The following is a 20,955-nucleotide window of genomic DNA, read 5'->3' as shown; positions in this document are numbered from 1 at the left end:
AAGCCAGTCCATGTCCGTGGATCTTTTCTTTATGAGGCAGTGGGAGGACGAGCGTTGGCCTCTCACACAGCATCGCTCCTTCAGGCTGCTGAAGACTCTGCCATCCCTCAAACCCCCATCTTGACCAACAGTGAGGCTTTCTTACACCATTTTTAGCGTATTTATGTATAATTCAGTTGATTCAAAAGAACAAGGGCTAGGTGCTAACAGTATTCATACAGATGAGGTAAGGTCTGCCTAAATGGTCATCTAATAGAATTTTAAATAAAAAGGTTGCATCAGAGCTGCCCTCCTTACTTTGTGTGCATTTCCTTTCAGTTCCTTTTTGATAATTCAATATTAATCAATTCCATAGAATTGTTAAAGCTTGTATTTGGTGTGTGATGTTGAGCATAATAGTGAAACATATTTAATTGTATTGAACATTGCAAAATAGGAAAAGAGCAGTGGATCTGTCATTTCATTGAATACTTTTGCAATTACACAAACAAAAAAATCACTGAATCATGTTTCCATGTTTTGAGATGCATCTGTTCCTTCTCCCTCAACAGGCCACGGTCCCATCCGAGGGATTATTTTCGTTTCTCACTTTAGGCCCCTTTGCACCTGATGTCTCCCTCCAGAAGGTGACCATAGACGGTGGTGGTGACCTTTTAACCTGGACCCAAAGCCTCCAAACCAGACTGACACAGACCTGCGGTGTCCAGGCTCTCCACGTTTAACGGAGCTTCTCCTACCAGCTTCAGTTTCCGTTGTCGCACCCAAAAATAATCCCTGAGGTGAGAGTGGCAAACATGAAGCAGCTTTCTTCACGTGTAAGAAGTTCAAAAAGCCTTTGAAACATCCTGCTGTCTAATCCAGTATATAGGTGCTGGCTATAAAACGTACCGCTTCACTTTCACCTTTACGCTTCACATCTCACCCAGTAGAGAACTGTTTTACCATCAAGCCACCGTAGAGCATAGTGTTGAGTTCACAGGTGAGTTTACTGGTTACGCTTTTTGAGTTTGTTTTCATCTACCATCACCATACTGATTGGTTTTCTAACTACAATGCTGCCAGAGTTTGTTTTCTTCATTTTATTGTGCATATGAACAGCAATTTGTGGAGATTACCTTGAGATTTATAATCCATTTCACTGATCACTGAAAATGTAACATTAAATAAAAGTTATATAATCTTGTAGTTGATGGGGATAAAAGTTGAGTTGTGGTTGTTGTAATTGAGATACAAACTAACCAGCCAGTGAAACACTCTGGATAATAAATGTAAAGCATTTGTTCAAAAACTAACAAAATGCTAATCTGTTCCCTGAAAACACAAAAACCTCCAGAGCCCCACTGACATGTCTCTGATTCCCCAATCCATCCTGGTGGCAGCTCCAGGTTCCCCAGACTGAGGGCGAAGTGCACAGAGAGCAGCCTGCTGGTGCTGCTGCACCATGGGGCCCAGGCGAGCTCAGTGGGAGCTGTTGCTCGGAGCCGCAGGCTGGACTGGACCTGGTGGAGATGGGTGGGTTCGTGGTGGAGGCAGAGGAGGACTACTTAACTGTGGAGATCCCTCTCTACAGCTCTGGGATGAAGTATGAGGTGAATCAATCTGCGCTTCTTTTTTTTTTTTTCCCCTTGTGATTTTTAAATTTTCTTGCCAAGTATCTTTGTTTTTATCCACAGGATCAGTGGTGATTTCATCTTAATTTAACTATTTTTTCAGGAATAACAATTTGTTCAATTAATAGCTTTTCTTTTAATCACTAATTTACTCAGCTAATGCCTGGTGTCCATCTAATTGAATCACATACAAGGATGCCATCTGTGTTTGCAATTCAGTAAATTAACTCTCAGAGGAAATTAAGGATTAGCTGCACTCCCCGGTCTCGTTTCTTAAAAGTATCTCATGCAAAGACGAGACTTTAAACACCTTGTGGCTGACTTTGATGAAAACAAGTTTTCTGCTTTTCACATCCTATTAGTGGTTACAAAAAAGCATCCACAGTGTTTATTCTTGTCTACAATATAATTTTCTTTGCAAGACTCTTACTGTCGCTCCACTGGCAACAGTTAATATGAACATGTTTGCAAACTTTTCCCCATGTAGGAGCTGACATTGCAGGGTCTTTGTTGCTGGAGTGGAAGTGTCTGTTGTGGGATGCAGAGTCTCTGAAGCTGCAGGACAGTCTTGTCCATCAATGCACCTTTCCTGCTCGAGAAACTAATAGGTAAACGCTGGAAGCTCAGACTGAAGCATAAAACATCAAAATCTTTTTTATATTTAATTAATAATATTGTTTGTTAATTATTAATATTATATTTAATTACCATTTATGTTTTAGTGGTAGTTCATGATGGTGTGTCTCTGACAGTTTGTTTGCCAGAAGGGAGGATGGTGGCAGTGGTCGACACCACCCACACCATCCCGCCCACTCACCCCAACGCGAACCGCTCTATCGGACCCCACATGTGTTCCCATGGAGACGGACAGTGCCTTAAGCTCTTGTTCAGCTTCAGCCTTGACTCCCTGCGGGACACTTGTCACTGTGAGGGACTAGATTATTCACAATCCACACGGCAAATATACGTTCTGTTCTGTTCTGTTCTCATCTCCTCACATTTCTTTAGACCGAGGAGATTTCCTGGTTTATGAAACCAGATCAGCTACACCTCAAGATTTTCTGCCTGTTGATGATCCCGTTATTACACAGAGACTCCGACAGGTGAGAAAACACAACCTGAACTTCAGTCCGTCTTTTTTAGAAAAGTCAAATTAGCGTTTACCACATGTCTGTGTTTTTTAGGACTGACAACCAGTGTCGCTACCCTTGCAAACCATACCAGTTACTCTTGCTTCCAACATCCTGTGTAGCACATCTCTGGACTTTCAAACCAATGATGCCAGTTTAAACGCACACGCAGGGAAAGCTGCACACCACAGGTGTGTGTGTGTGTGGTGTGTGTGTGTGTAAAAAGCTCACTGAATTTGTGATAATTAACATAGAAAATTATGTTAATATAAATTCCTCCCCGTTCAGGTCACAAGGAAAATGGACGTGAATCTATGAGCAACAAAGAAAAACATCATCAAAGGTAGTTGGAGGTTTAAAACATTGTTAAACAACTGCGCTAAACTGTAAATGTCAAATACCCTCAGTCCACTTTCTCGTATGGAACGAGTACTGCAAAGAATCAGATATTTTATGTTCATCTGTGGAAGGAAGATCTTTTAACCCTCTTGTCTCTCCATGTTTTTCTCTTCTCTGGAAGTTTCAGTGTGGAAAACATGATGCATTGCCTCCTGCTGCTCTCATGCTCTGCACATTTTGTGTGCGTACTGGATTCTGTGAATTTAATCAGTGAACATCTATTTTATTTTTTTAGGTGTTTGTAATTTAATTAAATGTCTATCAAACCTTTAGTTTTTATTTGACAGGGTTTGAGAAATTAGTTATTGTCCTCTTCTTTGTTCATTAAAGAGTGTTCTGATAAACTGGCATGTCTACGATGCTTTTGCATGCAGCAATTCTTTCTGTTCAGCTTGCAGTGTCACTACCGGTATATTACACCAGGCACAATAACCAAGTGTAAGAGGGTGTTTATAATGATGTGTAACAGGTGAGTTAGAAATGTCTGCATGCATTTTGTGTCCTAGTTCCAGTATCGAGTAGGTGAAACATGCTGGTCACTGGACATTTAAATGGACATGGAGCCATCAATGTTGTTACATTTTGCTTTTTCCTGCCACCAAGTCAAAAACATTCCAATTGAATAGAGCTTTGATTTTGCTAATGGAGCAAACACGTGGCTATAGCCTCTGAGAGCTGGGATATCTCAAGCAAGTTGACGTTCATGTTAGCAAGGTGTAGGTTTGCTAGCAGCTAGGATAGCTTTAGACACTACCAACACATTAGTGACTGGCTTTTTTGCCTTGTAAGGGATTTAATGGTAATTAATAAGCACGTGTTGCTCTTGGAATATGCAGCATGAATATATTTTAACTTGAACTAATGTACGTTAAGTAAAATCAATTAAAACGTACGGACATTTCTCAGTGTGACTGCTGTGATTTTTCCAGAGTGGTGTTGTCAGGGGACGGTACAGCCAGTCCATGTCCGTGGATCTGTTCTTTATGAGGCAGTGGGAGGACGAGCGTTGGCCTCTCACACAGCATCGCTCCTTCAGGCTGCTGAAGACTCCTGCCATCCCTCAAACCCCCATCTTGACCAACAGTGAGGCTTTCTTACACCATTTTTAGCGTATTTATGTATATTCAGTTGATTCAAAAGAACAAGGGCTAGGTGCTAACAGTATTCATACAGATGGAGGTAAGGTCTGCCTAAATGGTCATCTATAGAATTTTAAATAAAAAGGTTGCATCAGAGCTGCCCTCCTTACTTTGTGTGCATTTCCTTTCAGTTCCTTTTTGATAATTCAATATTATCAATTCCATAGAATTGTTAAAGCTTGTATTTGTGTGTGATGTTGAGCATAATAGTGAAACATATTTAATTGTATTGAACATTGCAAAATAGGAAAAGAGCAGTGGATCTGTCATTTCATTGAATACTTTTGCAATTACACAAAAAAAATCACTGAATCATGTTTCCAGTGTTTTGAAGATGCATCTGTCCCTCTCCCTCCACAGGCACGGTCCCATCCGAGGGATTATTTTCTGTCACTTTAGGCCCCTTTGCACCTGATGTCTCCCTCCAGAAGGTGACCATAGACGGTGGTGGTGACCTTTTAACCTGGACCCAAAGCCTCCAAACACAGACTGACACAGACCTTGCGGTGTCCAGGCTCTCCCACGTTAACGGGAGCTTCTCCTACCAGCTCAGTTTTCCGTTGTCGCACCCAAAAATAATCCCTGAGGTGAGAGTGGCAAACATGAAGCAGCTTTCTCACGTGTAGAAGTTCAAAAGCCTTTGAAACATCCTGCTGTCTAATCCCAGTATATAGGTGCTGGCTATAAAACGTACAGCTTCACTTTCACCTTTACGCTTCACATCTCACCCAGTAGAGAACTGTTTTACCATCAAGCCACCGTAGAGCATAGTGTTGAGTTCACAGGTGAGTTACTGGTTACGCTTTTTGAGTTTGTTTTCATCTACCATCACCATACTGATTGGTTTTTCTAACTACAATGCTGCCAGAGTTTGTTTCTTCATTTTATTGTGATATGAACAGCAACTTGTGGAGGTTACCTTGAGATTTATAATCCATTTCACTGATCACTGAAATGTAACATTAAAATAAAAGTATATATAATTGATAGTTGATGGGATAAAAGTGAGTTGTGGTTGTTGTAATTGAGATACAAACTAACCAGCAGTGAAACACTCTGGATAATAAATGTAAAGCATTTGTTCAAAACTAACAAAAATGCTAATCTGTTCCCTGAAAACACAAAAACCTCAGAGCCCCACTGACATGTCTCTGATTCCCCATCCATCCTGGTGCAGCTCCAGGTTCCCCCAGACTGGAAGGGAAGTGCACAGAGAGCAGCCTGCTGGTGCTGCTGCACCATGGGGCCCAGGGCGAGCTGCAGTGGGAGCTGTTGCTCGGAGCCCGCAGGCTGGACTGGGACCTGGTGGAGATGGGTGGGTTCGTGGTGGAGGCAGAGGAGGACTACTTAACTGTGGAGATCCCTCTCTACAGCTCTGGGATGAAGTATGAGGTGAATCAATCTGCGCTTCTTTTTTTTTTTTTTCCCCTTGTGATTTTAAATTTTCTTGCCAAGTATCTTTGTTTTTATCCACAGGATCAGTGTGAATTTCATCTTAATTTAACTATTTTTCAGGGATAACAGATTTGTTTTCAACTTAATAGCTTTTCTTTTAATCACTAATTTACTCAGCTAATGCCTGGTGTCCATCTAATTGAATCACATACAAGGATGCCATCTGTGTTTGCAATTCAGTAAATTAACTCTCAGAGGAAATTAAGGATTAGCTGCACTCCCCGGTCTTCGTTTCTTAAAAGTATCTCAGTGCAAAGACGAGACTTTAACACCTTGTGGCTACTTTGATGAAACAAGTTTCTGCTTTTCACATCCTATTAGTGGTTACAAAAAAAGATCCACAGTGTTTATTCTTGTCTACAATATAATTTTCTTTGCAAGACTCTTACTGTCGCTCCACTGCAACAGTTAATATGAACATGTTTGCAAACTTTTCCCCATGTAGGAGCTGACATTGCAGGGTCTTGTTGCTGGAGTGGAAGTGTCTGTTGTGGATGCAGAGTCTCTGAAGCTGCAGGACAGTCTTGTCCATCAATGCACCTTTCCTGCTCGAGAACTAATAGGTAAACGCTGGAAGCTCAGACTGAAGCATAAAACATCAAAATCTTTTTATATTTAATTAATGATATTGTTTGTTAATTATTAATATTATATTTAATTACCATTTATGTTTTAGTGGTAGTTCATGATGGTGTGTCTCTGACAGTTTGTTTGCCAGAAGGGAGGATGGTGGCAGTGGTCGACACCACCCACACCATCCCGCCCACTCACCCCAACCGAACCGCTCTATCGGACCCCACATGTGTTCCCATGGAGACGGACAGTGCCAGAGCTCTGTTCAGCTTCAGCCTTGACTCCTGCGGGACACTTGTCACTGTGAGGGACTTAGATTATTCACAGTCCACACGGCAAATATACGTTCTGTTCTGTTCTGTTCTCATCTCCTCACATTTCTTTAGACCGAGGGAGATTTCCTGGTTTATGAAAACCAGATCAGCTACACTCAAGATTTTCTGCCTTTGGATGATCCCGTTATACACAGAGATTCTCCGTACAGGTGAGAAAACTACACTGAACTCAGTCCGTCTTTAGAAAAGTCAAATTAGCGTTTACACATGTCTTGTGTTTTTTAGACTGACAATCCAGTGTCGCTACCCTGCAAACCATACCAGTACTCTTGCTATCCAACATCCTGTGTACACATCTCTGGACCTTTCACCAATGATGCCAGTTAAACGCACACGCAGGGAAGCTGCAAACACAGGTGTGTGTGTGTGTGTGTGTGTGTGTGTGAAAAGCTCCTGATTTGTGATAATTACATAGAAAATATGTAATATAAATTCCTCCCCGTTCAGGTCAAAGGAAATGGACGGTGAATCTTGAGCAACAAGAAAAACATCATCAAGGTAGTGGAGGTTTAAAACATTGTTAACACTGCGCTAAATGTAAATGCAAATACCTCAGTCCACTTCTCGTATTGGAACTGAGTTACGCCAAATGTAATTCAGATATTTTATGTTCATCTGTGGAAGGAAGATCTTTAACCTCTTGTCTCATGTTTTCTCTTCTCTGGAGTTTCAGTGTGGAAAACATTGATGCATGCCTCCCTGCTGCTTCTCATGCTCTGCACATTTGGTTCTGCGTACTGGATCTGTGAATTAAATCAGTGAACACTATTTTATTTTTTATTAGGTGTTTGTTTTAAATTATTTTATGTCTATCATCTCTTTAGTTTTTATTTTGACAGGGTTTGAGAAATTAAGTTATTGTCTCTTCTTTGTTCATTAAAGAGTGTTCTGATAAACTGGCATTTGTCTACTGATGCTTTGCATGCACAATTCTTTGTTCATGCTTGCAGTGTCACTACTCGGATATTTACACCAGGCCAATAACCAAGTGCTAATGAGGGTGTTATAATTGATGTGTACAGGTGGAGTTAGAAATGTCTGCATTGCATTTGTGTCCTAGTTCCAGTATCGAGTAGTGAACATGCTGGTTCACTGGGACATTTAAATGGACAGGAGCCATCAATGTTTGTTACATTTGCTTTTCCTGCCACAAGTCAAAACATCCAATTGAAAGAGCTTTGATTGCTAATGAGCAACACGTGGCTATAGCCTCTGAGAGCTGGGATATCTCAAGCAAGTGGTTCATGTTAGCAGGTGTAGTTTGCTAGCAGCTAGGATAGCTTTAGACACTACCAACACATTAGTGACTGGCTTTTGCCTTGTAAGGAGATTTAATGGTAATTTATAAGCACTGTGTTGCCATTGATGCAGCCATATTGCTTCTGATTTATACATGACTTCATCCTGTCTGGTCAGCTGCAAACTGATCACATTCCTAATGTAAAATGTTTGCTTCTAGGCCCACAATATCTGGACCATCCTGACATGTTTGTTCATACAGGAGTTCATAGTGTCGTGATTGTTACTTCATGACAGCTGTTGCTCGCCGTCACTGGAGAGCAACGTCACTTTGAGGCTCAGAAGAGGAGTGTTAAACTCGATCATTTTTGGATTAGAGCAGCGCAATGCAAAGTCAAATACTGTGTGTAAACCAACATGTTGCTATGGCTTTGAAAGATGTAATATGAGTCTTATGGCTCTCCCTCACCCAACTTGACACATTTATCTCTTAAGATGGTTTCAGCTGACTGAACAAGTCAGCTCAACAGTTGAGTCATGACTAGAATTAGGACTAACTTGAGTTTGACTACCTAGATTTTGTATAAGCACTGGCTCTCAATGTAAGGTTGGTTCCACTTATTGATGAGTCTGGAGCATTAATTTTTTTATACAAATACAAGTTTATTGATTCCATTTAAAATACATTAAATCACAATCCAAAATATGGTGTCACTTTCACTTGTGATGATCCTCGGCCTCCTGTGAACAAAATTCAAGATTAATAAAAACTTACGATTCACATTTAACCAAGTTTCAAATAAGTCGCTCACCTCTCTTTGAGAGATTCTTCAGATAGCTGGATACTTTGATATGCTGAGCAGGAGGGTGGTAACCAGGTCTCGTGCCACGTCTGGTAGCAGGTACTGGAGTTTGAAGCACTGTAGTGGGCTCGATGGTGGGACTCTGTAGATCTAGAGTATGACCAAACAAATTGTCAGCAAGCAAGATGCTGAGTGATGCCATTGATCCAGTCTGACCAGTGGGTCGCCTACCTTCAGTCGAGTTTGCAGAATGTAGGATGCGGCCGAAGCCAACTGTGTCGGACTCAAACCTGTACACCGAGAAGAGACGATGGAGGCCAGCCAGAGGATACGTACACTGCATTATAACCCTGTAAGACAGGACAGTTTAGCCATGATGATAGTTGAGTGATGGCAAATGACATGAAGATTTTTTAGATGCTGAAGAGTTGCACCTTTCAGTCACACTGCTGAAGTCTGGATTTTTCTGAGCTCGAAACTTCTTGCTGAAGAAAATCTCATTTTCATACGTCACACTCCCCTTGTTGAGCTGCAACAAAAAGCATTTACATTTGGGTGCAGGCAGTTATGTCAGCACATGTAAATGTAATTGAGGATTAAGTGTGTAACAGTAATGAGTACATGAAGCAGCACTACCTTGACGATGGAGCCACAGCTGTTGAGTGGGAAAGAGAAGAGAGCCCTGCTGTCGTCTGCTTCCTTGGGTCCACAGTATTTGTCTACGAGGTTGGTTCTAGCAGGGATCCCTCCACTTGTGACGGCCCGAGACAAGTCAGCCACCACAGTCATCCTCCCATCAGTCGAACACACTGCAGAGAGGCGATTACAACTTGTCAACGACATGTAAAGTCCACAAAACCATCCACACAGTAAAGAACAGGATGATCTTACTGATCAGCTCAGTAGTGCTGAACGGACACGTCTTGACAGTTGAACTCTGGACCTCTGATGTTTCATGATCCCTCACAAGGATCTCAAAAGTGCCAAGGAATCCCTTCAGAGTAATGTCCTGCAAAACGCACAGCTTGGTTACTGCTTTCCATGTTCAAACATGAGTTTGCTTAATGTGATTTTCCTCATCCTACCTTGTATTCATATCCGTGGGTGTAGAGCGGCACGTTGAGCAGCAGACTCTGGCTGTCGTTGCTCATGATGTAGCTGTGCTGCGCTGCCAGCTCTGACGTCAGCAGCTCGGTGTCGATACTGATGTACCACAGGTAGTCAAAAGGCCGGTGGTCCAGTTTGAAGCTGATGCCAGACTCAGAACAGACGGCATCAAAGACTGGAGGAGCTGTTAAATACAGTATGATGGATGAGTAGCTGCTCCATGCAGGAGTTGGCTTGAGCCTGTCTAAATACAAGGTTAGCGACTTACAGACATCTGTTAGTGCCATGACTGATGCCAGGTGGTAAAAAGGCTCGTTTTCAGGCAGAACTGTCAGGGTGTAGTTGATGTCGAGCCTCTGCTGCATAGCTGCATCTTTTATGGAGAACTAGGACAGAAAACATTAACTCTGACTGATCAAGCTGGAGGAATAAACCAGCCTGACACTTAAAGATGCCAAAAGACCATTACCTGCTGTATGACAACAGGGTCACCAAAAGGCACCCTCAGAGTGTAGCCATGGGTGTTGTTGGGATGAGCAACTTTTGTGATGGTGTGGCTGCTTGTGTTTGTAAACGGTATTGTGCATTTGTGTCCATTCAAATTAACAGCAGCTAGCTCAACATCGTCAGGGACATCTCCCAGGTAGATGGTGAACACATGTTCCTCATGGATTGTTCCTGAAATGAAAAACAGACAGTCAGTTGATGCAACACAGGCAAAGAGGGTCGATGGGAAACTTACTGTTTTCAGTGAAAACAGGGCGTGGCAGCAGAGGAGTGTAAAGTGTCCTGTGGAAGCGAAGCCTGGTGTCAACATGATCCTCATCCACCGAGATTTGCTCCAGGTAGAGGTGAAAGACGTAGTACTCGTACAGGTCATCATCCACAAAGCTCTGAAAAGTACAAAATGCTGTCATGTCTAAAGAAAATACTGTAAACTTCATAACTGTTCATGCATCTCTTCAGACCTTCCTGTATCCTCCTTCAGCATTATAGGGGATGCTGATCTGGACTGTGGCGTTGTGCTGCACAGTGTAGCCTCTCTCCTCTGCAACCGGCTGCTCCACAAGTTCACCATCCACACCAACGTGGACCTGCGTATCGTGCAGACCAGACACCTGCGGGTGCAGCACCTCAGGGGTCTCCCACATCATGTATCCGTCGTCATCATATGAGCCGTCATCTGTGGATTTTACACCAGTTAAATCTATATTGTTTGTCAAGGGGAAAAGCAGCCACAGTATAAAAAACAAATACTGACACAGGGAGCAGGCAGCCACCAGGTCGACCATGAGGACAACCCAGCTTTGTCTGGAGAACAGTGTTGCATGGACCACCTCTACTGGAACACCATTCACCTGGAGAGAGACTCAAAAATCAAAACCTGCTTTGGACTAAATTTTCTTCCTCAGGACAGACATTGTGCAGCAGCTCTTTACTTCCGTGCTGAATGAGTCAGGTTGTCCATACGGCGTACGAAATACAAGCCTCCCATCCGTCAGGTCAAACTCGTAGCCCTGCTTTTGAGCTTCAGAAAGGTTCATTGGCGTCAACTCCTGCTCCACCCTCTGGAACATCACCTGCCAGTCTGTGGTGGCTGAAGTATACGACTGGGGAGAGAAATGAAAGCACAGCATTTAAACAGGTAAATCGTTTCCTAAAAAAAAAGAAAATTTCCCATAGAAGGCAAGGTCAACATACAGTTTGGACAGCAGCATCCCAGTCATCCTTCTTCGTCCCAGTTGGACAGGCCACGTCACTCCTCACCGACACCTACAGAGAAGTCAAGGTTAGCGAGCAGCTCCATCAGTTCTCAGTTATAAATATCAGATGTAACCGTGCTTACTTCCATGTAGTTCTCCTCACAGGTAACCTCTCTGGGAGACCAGGGGAGAGAGGGAGAACAGGTCTTGTTCATGGCGNAGAAATGAAAGCACAGCATTTAAACAGGTAAATCGTTTCCTAAAAAAAGAAAATTTCCCACAGAAGGCAAGGTCAACATACAGTTTGGACAGCAGCGTCCCAGTCATCCTTCTTCGTCCCAGTTGGACAGGCCACGTCACTCCTCACCGACACCTACAGAGAAGTCAAGGTTAGCGAGCAGCTCCATCAGTTCTCAGTTATAAATATCAGATGTAACCGTGCTTACTTCCATGTAGTTCTCCTCACAGGTAACCTCTCTGGGAGACCAGGGGAGAGAGGGAGAACAGGTCTTGTTCATGGCGTAGGTGACCTCCTTTCCTTCATGGTTTACAATCAGGTTGAACTTGAATGTGAACACTTCATCATCCTGACAGACCCAGAAGGAGACGTATGGTGTTGTACAAAAGAAACCAGGTTGGCAGAATTAGAACTCCAGATAGATGGAGAGTAGGTCACACCTTTTCCTGTGTGTACAGTAATTTAGTGTGTGTAGATAAACGTGTACAAACACAATGCTATTTGTACACACCATGTTGTCAGTGTGACAGCTGAAGTAAGAGGCTCGGAGCGCCACTTGGTCTTGCAGAGGGAGAACACCGACAGTGTAACCACACTGGGCCGCATACTGCTCAGTGATGGGGTACACACCTGTTGCATCTGGAAGACAGTCACATCAGTTTGATTAAGAGTTGGAGCAAAGTTTGAGCCTCATTTATTCCATGAGATATTTGTGCACTGAGAAACTTTGGTTGGAATTTAAAATTACAATACTCCTACTCCAACACGGTTGTTGCCCCATGCTGCAGGTGGTAATGAAGCTGTGCAGGACTCACCAACAGCCTCAAAGCGAGGTTCCTCTCCGGTGAAGGAGAGATCAACAGCCATCATGAAGTACCGATCACGACACTCCATATGAAGAACTCCTGTATGAACAGACAAGGTGTCAGGATGGTCCAATTATTATTGTGGGCCTAGAAACAAATAATTTTAAGTCTTACCATTGGGAATGTGATCACACTTTGCAGTTGACCACACAGACAGGAGCAAGGTCACGCTGGAAGGCAAAGGCATGTATAAATCTCAAGCAATACGACTGCATCAATGGCAACACAGTGCTTATAAATAACCAATATATCTCCTTACCCAAGGCAAAATCCAAAAGCCATAGTCACTAATGTGTTGGCAGTGTCTAAAGCTAGCCTAGCAGCTAGCAAACTACACCTGCTAACCAACACAAGCTAACTTGAACCACTTGCTTGATCTATCCCGGTCACACTGGCACCGTGTGGTGGGGGTCTCCTCCACCAGCTTTTATACGCCAGTTTATTCACTGATTAACTGGAGGCTTCCGACGAGCTACAGCCGCACGTGTCGCTCATTAGCAATCAAAGCTTCCGATCATCTGCACCTGCTGAGGTTGGAGCTCACCTCCCTGCCAACCTCACGGGCGAAGAAATGAACTGATAAAAGCTGGTGTAGGAGATGGCAGCACATGATGCCAGTGTGGCCAGGATGCATCAAGCAAGTGGTTCACTTTAGCTTGTGTTGGTTAGCAGGTGTAGTTTGCTAGCAGCTGGGCTAGCTTTAGACACTGCCAACACATCAGTGGCTATGGCTTTTGGGTTTTGCTTTGGGTAAGTTGTGTTTGTGGCAATATAATGCATTATTTCTGGTGGCATTTCTGCATGTAGGTGATATGCTTTTCTCTTGCAGTGTGGCCTTACTCCTGTCTGTGTGCTTGCCTGCAAAGTCTGACCACATCCTTGATGGTAAATAAATGTTTTGCTTAATGGGCTCACAGTGATTGGTAGGCGATCAATACTGAGATCTCACCTTGTCTGTTCATACAGGAGTTCTTCATATGGAGTGTCATGATCGTTACTTCATGATAGCTGTTGATCTCTCCTTCACTGGAGAGGAACCTCGCTTTGAGGCTGTTGGTGAGTCCTGCACAGCTTCATTACATCTACAGCTCAGGCAACGGGGAACTAAATTATGAGAGGATTTGTCATCAAACACTATTTTAAATGAGAACCCTCACTAGCACCCATTAGATAGTGTGAAGTGAGAATCTATACTCTTAAATAAAGGAGTAAATACTGGGCAAAATTAATGGTGTAGTATTTGTCTTCCAGATGCAACAGGTGTTTACCCCATCACTGAGCAGTATGCAGCGAAGTGTGGCTACAGTGTCGGTGTTCTCCCTCTGCGGGGCCACGTGGAGCTCCGAGCCTCTGTCTTCAGCTGTCACACTGACAACAAGGTATACACACACACACACACACACACACACACACACACACACACACACACACACACACACACAGGCCTGCTGTGGCCCAAAGGAAATAAAATCTTCTGGGTCTCTCAGGATGACGAAGTGTTCACATTCAACTTCAACCTGATTGCAAACCATGAAGGAAAGGAGGTCGCCTATGCCTTGAACAAGACCTGTTCTCCCTCTCTCCCCTGGTCTCCCAGAGAGGTTACCTGTGAGGAGAACTACATGGAAGTAAGCACGGTTACAAATCGGATTATTTTACATATGGAGTACATTCGGATGTGAGCTAGTTGTGACTTCTCTGCAGGTGTCTGTGAGGAGTGAAGTCCCATGTGCATCTGCGGCTAAGAAGGAGGACTGGAATGCCGTTAAATCTGTAAGTTCAGTCACAGTTGAATTTCGATGATGATGATGATGATGATGATGAATTCGTCGGTCTTGAAGCCACTTTGTGTTCTGGTTCCAGGCGCATAGTTCCAACACTTCAGACTGGCAGGTGACGTTTCAGAGAGCAGAGGAGCAGTCGATGCCTATGACCCTCTCCGACGCTCGTAAGCAGGGCTACGTGTTTGACCTTACAGCTGGAAGGCTTGTGTTTCGTACGCCGTATGGACAACCTGACTCATTCAGCACAGAGGTAAAGAGCTGCTGCGCAATGTCTGTGTGTTGTGAAGCATTCGGTCCAAAGCAGGTTTTGGATTTTTTTTGAGTCTCTCTCCAGGTGAATGGTGTTCCAGTAGAGGTGGTCCATGCATCCATGTTCTCCAGACAAAGCTGGTTTGTTCTCATGGTCGACCTGGTGGCTGCCTGCTCCATGCGTCAGTATTACAGTCTTTATTTTCCTATTACTTATCTTTTTATTTATGACCATGCAGACTTGTAATACTGGCCCTTGTCTAAACAGATAAAGGATCATATGATGACGATGGATACATGATGTGGGAGACCCCTGAGGTGCTGCACCCGCTGGTGTCTGGTCAGCACGATACGCAGGTCCACATCGGTGTGGATGGTGAACTTGTGGAGCAGCCGGTTGCAGAGGAGAGAGGCTACACTGTGAGGAAGCACAACGCCACAGTCCAGATCAGCATCCCCTATAATGCTGAAGGAGGATACAGGAAGGTCTGAACACACTGACGTTAAGTTGATGTATTTGAGGATAAATTCTCACCGGCCTCGGTCTAAATTAAACTGAACCATCGGATACATTCAAGGATCCACAAATTGGAACAATAAAACATTCTCACTCACTCCTGCTCTCTGGAAAATCATATGGCAATAAACTATAAAATGAAAATAAGTCGTCAGTAAAGTCGTAAAGGAAAAAACAAATAAATTTAGAGTTTTGACAGCTCTGCTGATGCATTAAACATCTTTACAGAAGATGAGATGCGGTTCTCCAACATGTATAATTTGGGGTCAACTATGTGCAGAGAGCATTACCTGAAAGCAACACAACAGTAAAATATAATTATATTTATCTGTGAAGTGACATATTTAATGTCTCCTACACAGAGCTCTGTGATTGGCGACCTCTACGAGTTTTACGTCTTTCATCTGTACTTGGAGCAAATCTTGGTGGATGAGGATCGGGTAGAGACGAGGCTCCGGTTTCACAGAACGCTGGCCACTCCGATGCTGCCCCGCCGTGTTTTCACTGCCAACCGAACTGTTGTTGAAGAACGACTGTTCACCGTCTACCTCGGAGATGTCCCTGAAGACGCCGAGCTGGCAGCTGTTCAGCTGAACGGACAAGAATTGACGGTTCCATTTACAAACACAAGCATCCACTCAATCACAAAAGTTATTCAGCCCAACAGCACCCGTGGTTACACTCTGAAGGTGCCGTTTGATGACCCTGTTGTCATACAGCAGGTAAAGGCCTTTTTGATATTGACTGGGTTTATACATGCTTTTATATTATACTGTCTACCAGATGAGGTTTGTAATTATGTATGTTCTTTGTGCTAGTTCTCTAAAGCAGATGCAGTTCTTCAATACAGGCTGGACATCAATTACACACTGATTGTTCTGCCTGAAAATGAGTCTTTTTACCACCCAACAACCGTCATTGTGTTGTTCACAGATGTCTGTAAGTCAATAATTTTAAAGCTTGTTTCATCCTATTTGAGCATGGAGCAGCTACTCATCCATCATACTGTATTTAACAGCTCCTCCAGTCTTTGATGCCGTCTGTTCTGAGTCTGGCATCAGCTTCAAACTGGACCACCGGCCTTTTGACTACCTGTGGTACATCAGTATCGACACCGAGCTGCTGACGTCAGAGCTGGCAGCGCAGCACAGCTACATCATGAGCAACGACAGCCAGAGTCTGCTGCTCAACGTGCCGCTCTACACCCACGGATATGAATACAAGGTAGGATGAGGAAAATTAATTCTGATTTTTAGATCTAGAAGATGTTAATGGAGCTGATCTTGATATGGAGAGTTATAACTAAATTGTATGTATTTGTAGAACTTTACTCTGAAGGGATTCCTTGGCACTTTTGAGATCCTTGTGAGGGATCATGAAACATCAGAGGTCCAGAGTTCAACTGTCAAGACGTGTCCGTTCAGCACTACTGAGCTGATCAGTAAGATCATCCTGTTCTTTACTGTGTGGATGGTTTTGTGGACTTTACATGTCGTTGACAAGTTGTAATCGCCTCTCTGCAGTGTGTTCGACTGATGGGAGGATGACTGTGGTGGCTGACTTGTCTCGGGCCGTCACAAGTGGAGGGATCCCTGCTAGAACCAACCTCGTAGACAAATACTGTGGACCCAAGGAAGCAGACGACAGCAGGGCTCTCTTCTCTTTCCCACTCAACAGCTGCGGATCAATAGTCAAGGTAGTGCTGATGCCCGTTTAACCAACTAATGCTCGTCTCTGGCAACATGATGAATCCTGCCTGTAAAGTTAAATGTTTGAAAAGACAGTAATTATTTGCACCTTTTTTTTTTAGCTTGGCCAGGAAAATGTGACGTATCAAAATGAGATTTCCTACAACAAGGAGTACGTCGGTGTGAGCAAGGCAGCCTCTGAAGATGCTACTGAGCGGTGAGTAACACCGCCCCTTCCTTTTTTTTTTCTTTTTTTTTTTTTTTTTTAAAAAGCCAACAATGTTCTAGTACTATAAAGTATTTTCCCACCAGATCCATGGCAGTAAATCAGTCCCTGTCTTACAGGATAACAGTGCAGTGTACGTATCCTCTGGCTGGTCTCCATCGCCTCTTCTCGACATACAGGTTTGAGTCTGATACAGTCGGTATCGGCAGCATCATCCATCATGCGCAGGCCACACCAGGTACAGTGGGCGGCTCACCTGCTGGACATGACCAGTTATCACCCCTCCATATTAGATGTTTGAGTATTCACTCCTTTTTTTTGCACTGTAGCTCCACAGATCCCCACCATCAAACCTATTACAGCACTTCAAACCACACCTGCTTCCAAAAGACCAACCAGAGAACCTCTAGCTTTCCTGCCTGCTCATTACCCCCCTGTCCGCTACATCAGAGTTACGAAGGTTCACAATCTTATAGGCATGAAAAGAGGTGAGGACTTAAAAAAAAAAAAAAAAAAAATTCATTTAGGAGGTCAGGCCTCACTTTTGTTAAATTTTGGCATTTCTCCACAGGAGCTGAGGGAACCTCGCAAACCAAAGTAAACGCTGCACAAATTTGAAGGATGTCTAATTTTTATAGAAAAACTGGAAATTTAATAAAACTGTTTTCTTAATTGTTTCTTTGTCTTTTTTTGTTGATTCATCAACACTTACTACATAGACAAATGGGAATATGGAGGAGTGGCAGAAACTACTTGAGACAGGTACAGGAAGTTTCTAGATGCTATAAGACACATGTAGAGGCTGTGTTTTTTTTTTTTTTTTAACTGAACCCTGGTTTAAGAGTTTTTGTTTAAGGGCTTGATCATTTATCCTTAACTAGATTTAAATCTTTAGTTTCCCTCCACTCATCGTTACCTCTTGGATTGGTTTGAAATTCACATTTTTAAATTCATCTGCTGACGGTGAAAAGTTTCTCTTCTCAACTTGAGATTACAGCTTGTACCAGTGAACATGCTTCGTGCCATCACAACTAGTTTCCAAGCCAAATCCCAGTCTGGTAACAGGCCCCTTACACAAGTGCCTCTGGAAACTTGATGCCTGCATTGCACATACACAGAGGATAGACTTTAAGCGGTGTAAGAGACATCTTGTGTCCAGTATTTAACTTTTAAAATGAAAAGTAATTACATATTCATAGATTCCTTTTGCGGGAGGAGTAGATTTAATTTTAATAAAGTTAAATGTCTGACCATAAACTATATGATTTCGCATTTCCAATTGCAATGGTGTGTAGAAACAGCATGTAGCCAAATGTCTTAATTGGCATTAATTGATGACACCTGGTGCAGTTTGCTCCAATATGGGTGGATGCAGGATTATGAGGAAAACCATTTTCGCTGAGTTGAAAATTACATTAGCTTCATAAAAACATGACTGACAGTATGTTGCATAAAGCTGACTTAATATTTGGCATGTTTTTTTTTTTGTTTTTTTTTTTTCATTAGAGCGGGTCAGTGAAATGAACGGGATCTCGAGTCAACCAGCAGGGGGCGCTTGTCGTCACGCTCTTCCACCAGGTAGCGGCTACAACTTTAGTGTTTATTTTTGACTTCATTTCTTTCCCTCATTTTGACACCAGCGTGAGGCAGACGCCGCTTTTGACTCTCTTCGATTTACAAACCCTGGACAGGAAAGTCAACCATGAACTGCAGTGGAGGACATGCCGTGAGTTTTCTATCACTTTCGTTTCTTGGCCTAAAATTGACTTTACCACTAGCAGTCAGCAAAGCAGACTGTAAGTGGTGGTGGTGGTGAGTTTATCAGCTGACAAACGTCCATGTTTCTCGTCTAACAGAGACCCAGGCAGCAAGTTCTGCCCTCTTTCTCCACCAGGACCCTGCAGCACCCCTCCTTCCTGCCCCTCTACATGGCTGCAGGCTTTGCGCACCATCACATAGGCTGTAACGACCAAGCAGGTGAGTCGGTTTCAACCACATCTGGGTCAAAGCTTCATCCAGCTGTGCAGCCTCAGTGACTGTTTAATGGCTTCTTCTCTTCAGTCCATCCCATCATCCCAGTCGAGGTCTTCTACACTGACCCCGCCATGAGCTGTGGCAGGAGGATCCCCAACATAGTGACTGATTTGGGGGTAAGTAAGTGTGCTCAGTGCTGGGACCTCATGAACCAACATCTGAAAACTGGTTGCCAGGGCTACCCATAGACATTGTCATTCATACACCAACAATTATGGGATTTAATCCCTGGACACATTTTCATAAATCACAATATAATAGAGATAATACATGATGTTCAGAAAACACTTGTTTTTGTGGTACTGTTATATCTAGTAAATGTGTTTGTGAAGTCAGTCCTTTACCCTTCGATCTCAAATGAATGACCTTAAACCATCATTCCTGATCCCCGTGTGTTTGATACATTCATTTTCTCCAATCATGTAATGTAATTAATACAGATAGAGGTGATGAGGAGGGTTCCCACACAGTTCCCTGCTGGCAGCCTGGCCTCTGCTCTGTGGGTGGAGGTGGAGGTGGTGGGGGGGGGTTAGAGCTTCTGGAGAGGATCAGACAGACGAGGACGTTTAATAAGATTGGCTCAGTCCTGTCAGACAGAGCTAAGACCCTAAACTGAGGGGGGGGGGCTGAAGGGAAATGGAGACCAAGCGAAAGAAGGAGGGGGCAGTGAAGACATCGCATCAGCCATACATCTGTTTCAGTTTAGAAAAACAAAATGAGCGAGAGCTGAGAATAAACATCATGAGAAGAAAAACAGGCAGAGCGCTGCACGGGGTCAAAAAGGTATTGTGGAGAACGTAAAAAAGAAAAACTGTGAAACCAGGTGCTGTCCCAGGATGAGGCCGGTGGTCAGATAAACTGGAAAAAAACAACTGTCCAGTGTAAGAAGACGGATGAAGACTCTAAGTGCATGTGGCCTATCCATATATTAATAAAGTATTTTTAGTTTCACATCTACAATCAGAGTGCCACGGATATTTTCTTCTGACTGCCATTGTACAGTTTCATCTCTTATAAGACTTATTACACTGGACAGTTGTTGTTTTTCTCAGTTCAAGAAATTAAATTTGTGTTCATGAAGATATCGTAACAGTAAACACAGTAGTTTGACCTTGTTATGTCCTATTAGCATCAATCACTTCTGAGCTCATCCACACGTATTGAGATCCGATATTTACTCTTTACCCTCAACAATCTCACCAGCCTCATCTCTCCTCATCAGGTTCTCGATTGCTTTCAGCTCAACACTCCACCACCGGTAATGTCCGCCTGTCTGGCTCCACCAAACCGTCCAGACCCATTCAGATCTGGGCCACACCCCACTAGAGACCTGGGCTGCCCCAGGTGGAGAACGAACCCCATCCACTCACCAGCGCAGCCAAACCGGGCCGTTCTCCAGCTTACCCAGGAGGAGGACCAGGCCATCACTAACCTCCTGAAACTGCACCGCCACGAGCCTAGACAAAGCCACGAGACCCTTACTGCTACACAAATGGACTTTTTCAGTGTTGCGGGGCCACCAGTAAACCTGAACCCCTGCCTGTTCCCTAGACGAGGTTGGTCGGATACGGAGCTTGAAGCAGCTGACACCCTCTTGAGTCGCTTCAGTCTCATGGAAGAGGACAGGATCTGGGAGCGGTGCCACCAGAAATCAGCAGTAACACGTCCCGATCCTCCAACATACCAGCATAACATGGATTTACCAATAAACACTGAAACCCGGCAAGAGTCTGAGGCTTTACCCACATTAAAAGCTCCTCTCTCTCAGAGTGATGTCAGCTACATCGGGTTTACTGGTGCCGGTGAGAACACAGATCCAGTCTGGGGGGATTCTAGGTCTGTTGAGGACAGAGGTGCCTC

General features: G+C 43.6%; 2 protein-coding genes and 1 long non-coding RNA gene across 3 annotated transcripts; 2 read left to right on the top strand and 1 right to left on the bottom strand.

The window, feature by feature from the left end:
• Positions 1 to 8,571: 8,571 nt before the first annotated feature.
• On the bottom strand, positions 8,572 to 13,586 carry LOC111233008. The gene is made up of 18 exons (XM_022760732.1): positions 13,547 to 13,586; positions 12,547 to 12,636; positions 12,243 to 12,370; positions 11,940 to 12,080; positions 11,795 to 11,866; positions 11,230 to 11,400; positions 11,052 to 11,148; positions 10,759 to 10,973; positions 10,533 to 10,683; positions 10,260 to 10,468; positions 10,059 to 10,176; positions 9,769 to 9,974; positions 9,575 to 9,692; positions 9,320 to 9,492; positions 9,118 to 9,212; positions 8,915 to 9,033; positions 8,693 to 8,833; positions 8,572 to 8,621 (listed from the first exon to the last, which is right to left on the bottom strand). Exons 1-18 carry the CDS (start codon positions 13,584 to 13,586, stop codon positions 8,572 to 8,574), a joined length of 2,334 nt encoding a protein of 777 aa, XP_022616453.1.
• Positions 13,587 to 13,598: 12 nt separating this feature from the next.
• Positions 13,599 to 17,662, top strand: LOC111233007. Its single transcript, XM_022760731.1, has 16 exons — positions 13,599 to 13,653; positions 13,849 to 13,976; positions 14,085 to 14,225; positions 14,302 to 14,370; positions 14,461 to 14,631; positions 14,716 to 14,812; positions 14,899 to 15,116; positions 15,510 to 15,869; positions 15,966 to 16,086; positions 16,166 to 16,371; positions 16,471 to 16,588; positions 16,671 to 16,843; positions 16,958 to 17,052; positions 17,181 to 17,299; positions 17,391 to 17,521; positions 17,633 to 17,662. The coding sequence occupies exons 1-16, from the start codon at positions 13,599 to 13,601 to the stop codon at positions 17,660 to 17,662; spliced, it is 2,232 nt and encodes a 743-aa protein (XP_022616452.1).
• A 1,044-nt stretch (positions 17,663 to 18,706) lies between these two features.
• LOC111232988 lies at positions 18,707 to 19,191 on the top strand. Its single transcript, XR_002665577.1, has 3 exons — positions 18,707 to 18,787; positions 18,918 to 19,038; positions 19,123 to 19,191. It is a non-coding gene; the product is annotated as an uncharacterized LOC111232988 (long non-coding RNA).
• Positions 19,192 to 20,955: the final 1,764 nt, after the last annotated feature.

This window comes from Seriola dumerili, unplaced genomic scaffold, assembly GCF_002260705.1.
Source record: "Seriola dumerili isolate Sdu_G_001 unplaced genomic scaffold, Sdu_1.0 BDQW01000362.1, whole genome shotgun sequence".
Taxonomy (NCBI): domain Eukaryota; kingdom Metazoa; phylum Chordata; class Actinopteri; order Carangiformes; family Carangidae; genus Seriola; species Seriola dumerili.
This window is presented reverse-complemented; position numbering and strand designations above follow the sequence as displayed.